General features: G+C 43.2%; 1 protein-coding gene across 4 annotated transcripts in view; it reads right to left on the bottom strand.

Annotated features, from left to right (window-relative positions):
- LOC112228218 (vasodilator-stimulated phosphoprotein-like) overlaps positions 1-12,208 on the bottom strand; it is a 41,006-nt gene that overhangs the window by 10,301 nt on the left and 18,497 nt on the right. For 3 of the 4 annotated variants that reach the window (XM_024393370.2, XM_024393371.2, XM_024393372.2), the window contains exons 5-10: positions 8,476-8,794; positions 7,930-8,027; positions 7,729-7,777; positions 5,945-5,975; positions 909-951; positions 542-646 (exon numbers count right to left, since the gene is read on the bottom strand). In XM_024393370.2, coding sequence (XP_024249138.2) covers positions 542-646; positions 909-951; positions 5,945-5,975; positions 7,729-7,777; positions 7,930-8,027; positions 8,476-8,794 — 645 coding nt within the window. The remainder of the gene's footprint in view (positions 1-541; positions 647-908; positions 952-5,944; positions 5,976-7,728; positions 7,778-7,929; positions 8,028-8,475; positions 8,795-12,208) is intronic. The other variant, XM_024393374.2, reaches the window with a different exon arrangement.

Raw genomic sequence — 12,208 nt, 5'->3', positions numbered from 1 at the left:
GGTTCTACAGCGGCACCATCGAGAGCATCCTGACTGATTGCATCACTGCCTGGTATGGCAACTGCTCGGCCTCCGACCGCAAGGCACTACAGAGGGTAGTGTGAACAGCCCAGTACATCACTGGGGCCAAGCTTCCTGCCATCCAGGACATCTATACCAGGCGGTGTCAGAGGAAGGCCCTAAAAATTGTCAAAGACTCCAGCCACCCTAGTCATAGACTGTTCTCTCTGCTACCGCATGGCAAGCGGTACCGGAGAGCCAAGTGTAGGTCCAAGAGGCTTCTAAACAGCTTCTATCCCCCAAGTCATAAGACTCCTGAACACCTAATCAAATGCATACCCAGATTTGCAACCAAAATAATGCATAGTGCATTAAATAAAATTGAAAAAAATTGAAAACGGATCATTTTTCCATAATTGAATCCAAACAGACTTCAAAAAGCACTCATTGCTCAGCATTACTAGTGAGACTGTAGCATAGCTGCAGACAGACGTGTAGTTCCGGCTTAAGGGAAAAGGATGGGTGGGTAAATAGGGGGTACCTGGACACTGGGGTAGAGGATGGAGAAGGGGGAACGGGAGAAAGGGCAGAGGTGGTGGGGCTTGGGCTGCTCTCCTGCACCTGGGTCTTGGTGGTTGAGTTAGTCCTGTTTGAGACATGCAAGATTTTCTCGCAAACACACTCTTTTTACAGTGCCAGAAAGATGGGATAGAGAGGGGCAGGGCTGGCTCCACGGGGGGGTCACAGATGGAATTTGTGCCCACACAGTTGTCTATCCATAGTAAACATAAAAACAGTTATTGTAGTGAATTAAACTGGGGGGACTGTAATTTCCTGCACCACAGGTATGCGAGACAGCGTGTTGGTGTTTATTGTGTGGACATTCAACAGACGGGTGAATTGCCTACCTTGGCATGGTGGCGGATTTCTCCCACGGTCTCCTTAGGGTGTCTGTCATGGCAAAAGTAGATGATGAAACATCAAAATCTATATTATGTTTATGAGCTATATTATACTTTATTCAGTAAAAAGGCCAACCAGTGCTTCACAGCTCAAATCAGACAAAGGATAGATCATTCATATGAGGCAGAGATCTGGGTTGTATTCATTAGTGCACACTGTAGCAAAAGAAAATGGAAAACTAGGTTTAGGTAGTCCCTCCCCGTTTTGATGTGTTTTGGTATCTAATGAATATGACCCAGGACACTACACTAGCTGTCACAAGTTAAATGTGTACGAACATAAGACTTCCAGTGCATTCGCAAAGTATTCAGACCCCTTCACTTTTTCTATATTTTGTTACATCACAGCCTTATTCTAAAATTACTGTTTTTTTCCCCACGCAAATCTACACAATAATAATGACCACGCAAAAAGATTCGATTTTTTGCAAATGTATTAAAACAACTGAAATATCACATTTACAGAAGTATTCAGACCCTTTACTCAGTACTTTGTAGAAGCACCTTTGGTAGTGATTACAGCCTTGCGTCTTCTGGTGTATGACGCTACAAGCTTGGCACACCTGTATTTGGGGAGTTGGTCCCAGTCTTCTCTTCAAGTGGTCATGTTGGACGGGGAGCGTCGCTGCACAGCCATTTTCGTGACTCTCCAGAGATGTTCGATCGTGTTCAAGTCCGGGCTCTGGCTGGGCCACTCAAGGACATTCAGAGACGTGTCCCGAAGCCACTCCTGCATAGTCTTGGCTGTGTGCTTAGGGTCGTTGTCCTGTTGGAAGGTCAACCTTCACCCCAATCTGAGGCCCTGAGCACTCTGGAGCAGGTTTTCATCAAGGATCTCTCTGTACTTTGCTCCATTCATCTTTCCCTCGATCCCGACTAATCTCCCAGTCCCTGCCGCTGAAAAACATCACCACAGCATGATGCTGCCACCACCATGCTTCACCGTAGGGACAGTGCCAGGTGTCCTCCAGACATGATGCTTGGCATTCAGACAGGTGTGTGCCTTTCCAAATCATGTCCAATCAATTTAATTTACCACAGGTGGACTCCAATCAAGTTGTAGAAACATCAAGGATGATCAATGAAAACAGGAGCACCTGAGCTCAATTTCGAGTCTCATAGCAAAGGGTCTGAATACTTATGTAAATAAGGTATATATTTTAATACATTTGCAAAACAAATGTATAAAAACCTGTTTTATTTGTCATTATGGGGTATTGTGTGTAGATTGATGAATACAAATATAATTATTACATTTTAGAATAAGGCTGCAACGAAACAAAATGTGGAAAAAGTGAAGGGGTCTGAATACTTTCCGAATGCATTGTACATCATTTTAAGATCAGTGGAGTGTTCCAGAAAACAGGACCATTATTAAGTTAACCAGCTAACTTTGATAAGCAGTAAAATACTCTCTTTTGATTTTAGAAAGCTAAACTTGGATATGGGTTGTAGGTTGTGGAGTCAATTATACCATGCTAATTTCTAGTCTATACATCTTAAAAACGATGCTATTTCAGAAACGCGTCATTTGTGACACACAATGCAAATAGTCCGGGTAGCCATTTGATTACCTGTTCAGGAGTCTTATGGCTTGGGGGTAAAAACTGTTGAGAAGCCTTTTTGTCCTAGACTTGGCACTCCAGTACCGCTTGCCATGCGGTAGTAGAGAGAACAGTCTATGACTGGGGTGGCTGGGGTCTTTGACCATTTTTAGGGCCTTCCTCTGACACCGCATGGTCGAGGTCCTGGATGGCAGGCAGCATAGTCCCAGTGATGTACTGGGCCGTACGCACTACCCTCTGTAGTGCCTTGCGGTCAGAGGCCGAGCAATTGCCGTACCAGGCAGTGATGCAACCAGTCAGGATGCTCTCGATGTTGCAGCTGTTGAACCTTTTGAGGATCTGAGGATCCATGCCAAATATTTTTATTTTCCTGAGGGGGAATAGGCTTTGTCGTGCCCTCTTCACGACTGTCTTGGTGTGTTTGGACCATTCTAGTTTGTTGTTGATGTGGACAAGCTCTCAACCTGCTTCACTACAGCCCCGTCGATGAGACAGGGGGCGTGCTCTGCCCTCTTTCTCCTGTAGTCCACAATAATTTCCTTAGTCTTGGTTACGTTGAGGGATAGGTTGTTATTCTGGCACCACCCGGCCAGGTCTCTGACTTCCTCCCTATAGGCTGTCTCGTCGTTTTCGGTGATCAGGCCTACCGCTGTTGTGTCATCTGCAAACTTGGTGTTGGAGTCATGCCTGGCCATGCAGTCGTGGGTGAACAGGGAGTACATGAAGGGACTGAGCACGCACCCCTGGGGAGCTCCAGTGTTGAGGATCAGCATGGCAGATGTGTTGCTACCTACCCTCACCACCTAGGGGCGGCCCGTCAGGAAGTCCAGGATCCAGTTGCAGAGGGAGGTGTTTAATCCCAGGATCCTTAGCTTAGTGATGAGCTTTGAGGGTACTATGGTGTTGAACGCTGAGCTGTAGTCAATGAACAGCATTTCTCACATAAGTGTTCCTTTTCTCCAGGTGGGAAAGGGCAGTGTGGAGTTCAATAGAGATTGCATCATCTGTGGATCTGTTTGGGCAGTATGCAAACTGGAGTGGGTCTAGGGTTTCTGGGATAATGGTGTTGATGTGAGCCATTACCAACCTTTCAAAGCACTTCATGGCTATGGACATGAGTGCTATGGGTCTGTAGTCATTTAGGCAGGTTGCCTTTGTGTTCTTGGGCACAGGGACTATGGAGGTCTGCTTTGAAACATGTTGGTATTACAGACTCAATCATGTTCAACTCATGTTGAAAATGTCAGTGAAGACACTTTCCAGTTGGTCAGCACATGCCCGGAGCACACGTCCTGGTAAGCCGTCTGGCCCCGCAGCCTTGTGTATGTTGACCTGTTTAATTAAAAGGTCTTACTCACATTGGCTAAGGTGAGCGTGATCATACAGTCGCCCAGAACAGCTGATGCTCTCATGCATGCCTCATTGTTGCTTGACTCAGAGCAGGCATGGAAGTGATTTAGCTCGTCTTGTAGGCTCGTGTCACTGGGCAGCTCGCGGCTGTGCTTCCCTTTGTAGTCTAATAGTTTGCAAGCCCTGCCACATAATATGAGTGTTGAAGCCGGCGTAGAATGATTCAGTCTTAGCCCTGTATTGACGCTTTGCCTGTTTGATGGTTTGTCACAGAGCATCGCAGGATTTCTTGTAAGCTTCTGGGTTAGAGTCCCGCACCTTGAAAGCGGCAGCTCTACCCTTTAGCTCAGTGCGAGTGTTGCCTGTAATCCATGGCTTCTGGTTGAGGTATGTACTTACAGTCACTGTGGGGACGACGTCCTCGATGCACTTATTGATAAAGCCAGTGACTGATGTGGTGTACTCCTCAATGCCATCGGAAGAATCCCGGAACGTTCCAGTCTGTGATCGCAAAACAGTCCTGTAGTTTAGCATCTGCTTCACCTGACCACTTTTTTTTTTAATAGACCGAGTCACTGGTGCTTCCTGCTTTAATTTTCGCTTGTCAGCAGGAATCAGGAGGATAGAGTTGTGGTCAGATTTACCAAATGGAGGGCAAGGGAGAGCTTTGTACGCATCTCTGTGTGTGGAGTACAGGTGAACTCATTTTTTCCCCCCTCTGGTTGCACATTTAACATTTGGTAGAACTGATTTAAGTTTCACTGCATTAAAGTCTCCGGCCACTAGGAGAGCCTCCTCTGGGTGAGTGGTTTCCTGTTTGCTTATTTCCTTATACAGCTGACTGAGTGCGGTCTTAGTGCCAGCATCTGTCTGTGGTGGTAAATAAACAACCACAAAAAGTATAGCTGAAAACTCTAGACAAGTAGTGTGGCCTGCAATTTATCACAATATACTCTACCTCACGCAAGCAAAATCTAGAGACTTCCTTAGATTTCGTGCACCAGCTGTTGTTTACAAATATGCACAGACCGCCCCCCCTCGTCTTACCGGAGTGTGATGTTCCATCTTGCCGGTGCAGTGTGTATCCCGCTAGCTGAATATCCATGTTGTCATTCAGCCATAATTCCGTGAAACATAGGATATTACAGTTTTTGATGTCCCGTTGGTAGGATATTTGTGATTGTACCTCTTCTAGTTTATTGTCCAATGATTGCACGTTGGCGAGTAGTATTGACGGTAACGGCAGCTTTCCCACTCACCTTTTCCGGGTCGTGACCAGGCATCCAGCTCTTTGTCCTCTACACCTGCGTCGCTTCCTCTTGCAAATAACGGGGATGTCGGCCCTGCCGGATGTTTGGAGAATGTCTTGTGCGTCTTGTTTATTGAAGAACAAATCTTCGTCTAATCAGAGGTGAGTGATCGCTGTCCTGACATCCAGAAGCTCTTTTGCCGTTTGATACGGTTGCAGAAACATTATGTACAAAATAAGTTTCAAATAACGCGAGAAACCCCCACATAATGGCACAATTGGTTGGGTGCCCGTAAAACTGCTGCCATTTCTTCCTGCACCATTTTAATCCAAGTAAAAAATGTCCTGTCTTAGCTCAGTTAGGATCACCACTTCATTTTAAGAATGTGAAATGTCAGAATAATATCAGAGAGAATGATTTATTTCAGCTTTTATTTAGTTCATCACATTCTCAGTGGGTCAGACGTTTACAAACACTCAATTAGTATTTGGTAGCATTGCCTTTAAATTGTTTAGCTTGGGTCAAACGTTTCGGGTAGCCTTCCACAAGCTTCACACTAAGTTTTACTGTGAATATAGATAGACACTTTTGTGGAGTGGTTGAAAAACGAGTTTTAATGACTCCAACCTAAGTGTATGCATGTAAACTTCCGACTCCAACTGTATGTATGCATGTCTGTATGTATTCAGCCAACACATTTTTGAAGCAGTTAGAACAGTTAGCCAACTCATTGATCCTGCTTTCTGGAACAGCTCCCAGGTACATGCTGAGTCAAACACAAAAAGAATGGACTAAAGACTTCAGTGGATCTACTCACCACCTTGGCCTGAGGACTTTGAGGAGTCTTCCTAAAATCACAAAGAAAGAAAATGACATTGTGTCATCCCTTTACTATGCACATATGTTTTTAACCATAGTGTGACTTGACTTGCAGCTTACACACACATTCTTAATTAAAAGCAGAAGTATTTTTGGGGGGTATCTGTACTTTACTATTTATATTTCTTTAACTACTTTTACTTCCCTAAATTCCTTAAAGAAAATGTATGGCGTAAAAAGTATATTTTCTTGACACCCAAAAGTACTCGTTATATTTTGAATGCTTAGCAGGACAGGAAAAAGGTCCAATTCACAGACTTATCAACAGAACATCCCTGGTCATCCCTACTGCCTCTGATCTGGTCGAATCACTAAACACACATGCTTCATTTGTAAATTATGTCTGAATGTTGGAGTGTGCCTTTGGCTTTCCGTAAAAAAATAAATACATTTAAATTAAGAAAATGGTGCCGCCTGGTTTGCTTAATAGAAGGAATTTGAAATTATTTATACTTTTACTTTTGATACTTGAGTATATTTTAAACCAACTACTTGAGACTTTTACTGAAGTATAATTTTACTGGGTGACTTACTTTTTTCTTGAGTTATTTTTTATTAAGGTATCTTTACCTTTACTAGGGTAGGACAATTGGGTACTTTTCCCACCACTGCTTAAAACCTCTTAAGGATCCTCCCCTTTCTAAAAAGATTTTTAACCTAAAATGACATACCCAAATATAACTGCCTGTATTCTCAGGCCCTGAAGCAAGATATGCATAGTATTGGTACCATTTGAAAGGAAACACTTTTAAATGTGTGGAAATATTAAAGGAATGTAGGAGAATATAACCCAATTTATCTGGTAAAAGATAATACGAAGGGAAAAAAAACTTTTGTATTTTTTTTGTACCATCATCTTTGAAATGCAAGAGAAAGGCCATAATGTATTATTCCAGCCCAGATGCAATTTAGATTTGAGCCACTCTGTGGCAGCAGTGTATGTGCAATGTTTTAGACTGATTCAATGAACCATTGCATTTCTGTTCAAAATGTTGTATCAAGACTGCACAAATGTGCCTAATTGGTTAATTAATAACTTTATGTTAAAAATTGTGCACGCTTCTCAAACAATAGCATGTTATTCTTTCACTGTAATAGCTACTGTAAATTGAACAGTGCAGTTAGATTAACAAGAATTTAATCTTTCTGCCCATATCAGATATGTCTATGTCCTGGGAAATTGTCTCGTTACTTACAACCTCATGCTAATCGCATTAGCCTACGTTTTTTAAACCTCCCGCTTTGGGCTGGATGTGTCAAGGTCTAGTTTGCATTCAAGCCTCAGTTTTGGATTTAAAACATTTTTTGACGCTGTGCGGGCCTCCTTCTCTTCCAATTTCTAGTTCATACATATATAATCTATGAGCAGAATTACTGTTTACCTCAATTAGCCACGAAATCCCTAGTGTGAAAGAGACTTTTGTTGAAGTTGTCTCGGGCCATTTTCATTACATTGCCCCCCACGTGGGCCAGCCCCATAGCAATTCGAGTTTGAGCCTATGAGCTTCAACCACTTGCATTTGAGTGACAGCTAGCAAGAGGTCTGCCCAGCGTAATCCAGTGAAGTTACAGGGCTGGCCCAAAGGCTCAGTTGACACAGCAGAGACAGAGAGTAATAACGTGGTATGCCTACGTGACGTAGTACGCAATTACCGGAGAATCTCTAAGGATTTATGAGAGGAGCATTGTTGTCTCTACAAAGATCATTGACAGGAGACTTACATTGCCGGGCTCATCCTTCTTTGCGCCTGGATTATCTGACATTTTCTTCCTGCATACAAAGACACACAATGAAGACGAGGTCTAAGCCTCAGCAATCACACACATGCACAGTCATATGATCGTAAATGTCACACACAACGTTAACACATCACACACACTCGTCCAGGCCCACATTTAACAAAGACTGAGACAGTGGCTCACCGTCGGGCCAGGATGGCACTCATCTCCCCCATCAGATTTCCTCCCCCACCACCTCCTCCTCCTCCCGATGTAGGAAGTGCCACCGCACTACTATCTTCCTACAGAGAGAGACAGGCTCAGTTTCAATATTTTAAAAAGCACCCTTCTTTCCTGCCTTCCTTGAAGAAATCACTAATCTGGGACTAAGATTTGAGAAAGGTAGAAACCACGTCTTCATCTACAGTATATCCATGCACTTAAAGACCAGGGATTACCTCAAGAAAAGGGTGGAAGAAAAGATGCATTTGAAAGTTGTTCGACTCACTGAATCAACAAGGTGTTCACTGAATTTTCAACATGCATCAACAATGGAATATCAAGTAAAAGAGATGCGTTCCAGGTCTTTTTTGAAGGTTTGATGCCTGCACAATTGAAAGAAGATTTTCTATATGATATTGCCGTGGCTCTTGAGACGTTAAATACTTCTCCAGGCCTCGTCAGATCTGGTCATATGCACAGCATGACTGCAATGAAGACTACCTGGAAAACGTCTGACACGGGTCTCACCTTCGTGGATTTGCGTAGTTTGGCTCCTGCCAGGGCAGCAGCTAGTCCACCGGGATCACCGAGACCCCCTCCATCCCCCCCTCCTCCTGGCAGAGGTGGGGCAGGTGGCGCCCCAGACCCAAGGGGTGGTGGGGGGCCAGGTGGGGGTGGAGGGCCAGCAGGTGGGGGGCCTGGGGGTGGTGGAGGGCCTGGGGGAGGCGGGGGTCCACCGGGGGCTGAGGGAGGGGCAGGCGGGGCGGGTGGGGCGGGTGGGGCTGTAGGAGGGATGGCTGCAGCCTGTCTCTCTCTCTCCTGCTGCTCCTGCCTCTGTAGCTCCATTCTATGAGGGGAGAGACACAGACAGGGTTCTTTATATCGGTTAATGTTCACACACAGAGATGTATGAGCTTTTCATTTGAGACAGTTTGCTACAGCAGGACAAAAATCCATCAGCAACAGGAAATGCAAATGATTACATACATTTTTCATATGGGAAAATAAAGCCTGAAATTTCAAAATGGAACTTCAGAAAGTTCTCCTGCAACAGGGTTATCAAATTAAGATCCTACATCTGTATAAAAAAAATGAGACTCATGATTGCATATTATTTACACATTATCTTCGCATCATCTACACACCATACCACCCATGTACAATGTAAGATCACTATTATAACTTAGTGTGTGGTACTGTAGATTAGTGTTTTAAATCAAATTATATGTCACACACACCAAATACAACCTTACTTACAAGTCCTTAACCAACAATGCAGTTCAAGAAATAGAGTTAAGAAAATATTTACTAAATAAAATGTAAACAATTTAAAGTAGCACAAAATTGCATAACAATAACGAGGCAATATACAGGGGGTACCGGTACCGAGTCAATGTGCGGGGGTACAGGTTAGTTTGTACATGTAGGCTGGGGTAAAAAGTGACTAAAATAAACAGTGAGTAGCAGCAGTGTAAAAATAAAGGGGGGGTGTTAATGTAAATAGTCCGGGTGGCACTGTAGATTAGAGTGCGTTAGTGTGTGGTACTGTAGAATCTATTGTGCCATTTAGCAGACACTTTTATACAAAGCCACTAACATTAGGAAATTGAACCCAGCGCCCATGCTCTACCAACTGAGCCACACAGAACCGGACTGCGTTAGTGTCAGGGTTAGATGTCAGTGACAGTCATAATAGGGGAATTGCAACAAAGACACAGAACTTGGAGCACCGTGTTAGTATACTTTTAAGAAAACCAGTGCTAAAGGGAGATTACATGCACTAGCATGCTAAAATAAGCTTCACTAAAACGTAAAACCCACAAGTATAAACCAGTGATTAAGCTGATCTTCTGTTGATACCAGACAGCTGAAGCTATTGTCTAGAATCTTTATTCCCACCCCAATGAGTTATCAACCTATCAGGAGAATTGGAAATTTAGGCTGATTGCATGTAAAATACTGATTTTAAGAACAGGGGAGTAGTAGGCCTATGTGTGCTATTTGGAAAAGCTTTAGACTACATTTTCATTTATAAAAAAATATAGATAACGGTTTTTGAATACTCCTACTAACTACACTAACAGTACTATTTGTGACGTAAATATAGTTAGTATGCCAAAAGTTCTAGGATGTCGTACTAAATTCACCAAAATACAAAGTATACAAGCAGTGGACACTATTTCCGTGCTTTTAGGGCCCATTATGCAATTCTTCAGATAATGGGCTTGGCTTCACAACGTTTTCAGATTTGAAGAAAATGGCGGAAAATATGCACCCGAAGTCCTTTAACTAATTATGACAAATGTTAAGCAATGTAAGAAAGTAATGACTTTTCAAATAAGTTAAGTTACACGTTATGTTGCCTGACAATTGGTTAGCTACGCTATCCTTACGAACCGCGTAGCATTACAGTATGTACCGGTATGTTAGCTAGTTACCGTCCTAACCAACATTAGTTGGCTACTAATAAAAGCTAACTAACAACCCAACGTTTATTGATTTGATTGTTCACGTTATTCTTAGGGGTTATTAGTCATTGTGAGTTCTCAATGGACATGGTTAATTCTGGCTATCTACTCCGATTTCAGAGAACTCTTGTCTGAGTGTGGCAGAGCGCAGAATAACTGATGGATTTACGAACGCTCAACACCCGTTGAATATTTGAATATGGCCAGTGTCAGTAAACGTCGACAAAAACAAGCATAATTAAATTGTTGCCAGCAGCAGTTAGTCACCAACGCTCTGGATAACCGGCTCTGCTAGGCCCGAGTAAAATGGTCAGAGTGATGTGTTCTCTGTAGGATTTTTAATGAATTTGCAAATTATGGTGGAAAATAAGTATTTGGTCACCTACAAACAAGCAAGATGTCTGGCTCTTACAGACCTGTAACTTCTTCTTTAAGAGGCTCCTCTGTCCTCCACTCGTTACCTGTATTAATGGCACCTGTTTGAACTTGTTATCAGTATAAAAGACACCTGTCCACAACCTCAAACAGTCACACTCCAAACTCCACTATGGCCAAGACCAAAGAACTGTCAAAGGACACCAGAAACAAAATTGTAGACCTGCACCAGGCTGGGAAGACTGAATCTGCAATAGGTAAGCAGCTTGGTTTGAAAAAAATCAACTGTGGGAGCAATTATTACGAAATGGAAGACATACAAGACCACTGATAATCTCCCTCGATCTGGGGCTTCACGCAAGATCTCACCCCGTGGGGTCAAAATGATCACAAGAACAGTGAGCAAAAATCCCAGAACCACACGGGGGGGACCTAGTGAATGATCTGTAGAGAGCTGGGACCAAAGTAACAAAGCCTACCATCAGTAACACACTACGCCGCCAGGGACTCAAATCCTGCAGTGCCAGACGTGTCCCCCTGCTTAAGCCAGTACATGTCCAAGCCCGTCTGAAGTTTGCTAGAGAGCATTTGGATGATCCAGAAGAAGATATGGAGAATGTCATATGGTCAGATGAAACCAAAATATAACTTCTTGGTAAAAACAACTCGTCATGTTTAGAGGACAAAGAATGCCGAGTTGTCTCCAAAGAACACCATACCTACTGTGAAGCATGGGGGTGGAAACATCATGCGTTGGGGCTGTTTTTCTGCAAAGGGACCAGGATGACTGATCTGTTCTAAAGGAAAGAATGAATGGGGCCATGTATCGTGAGATTTTGAGAGAAAACCTCCTTCCATCAGCAAGGGCATTGAAGATGAAATGTGGCTGGGTCTTTCAGCATGACAATGATCCCAAACACACCGCCCGGGCAACAAAGGAATGGCTTCGTAAGAAGCATTAAGGTCCTGGAGTGGCCTAGCCAGTCTCCAGATCTCAACCCCATAGAAAATCTTGAAAGTCTGTGTTGCCCAGCAACAGCCCCAAAACATCACTGCTCTAGAGGAGATCTGCATGGAGGAATGGGCCAAAATACCAGCAACAGTGTGTGAAAATCTTGAAGACTTACAGAAAATCAAATCAAATTTATTTATATAGCCCTTCGTACATCAGCTGATATCTCAAAGTGCTGTACAGAAACCCAGCCTAAAACCCCAAACAGCAAGCAATGCAGGTGTAGAAGCACGGAAAACAATTGACCTATGTCATTGCCAACAAAGGGTATATAACAAAGTATTGAGATAAACTTTTGTTATTGACCAAATACTTATTTTACACCATAATTTACAAATAAATTCATTAAATCCTACAATGTGATTTTCTGGATTTTTTTTTCTCATTTTGTCTGTCATAGTTGAAG

This window comes from Oncorhynchus tshawytscha, linkage group LG30 (assembly GCF_018296145.1).
Source record: "Oncorhynchus tshawytscha isolate Ot180627B linkage group LG30, Otsh_v2.0, whole genome shotgun sequence".
NCBI lineage: Eukaryota > Metazoa > Chordata > Actinopteri > Salmoniformes > Salmonidae > Oncorhynchus > Oncorhynchus tshawytscha.
This window is presented reverse-complemented; position numbering and strand designations above follow the sequence as displayed.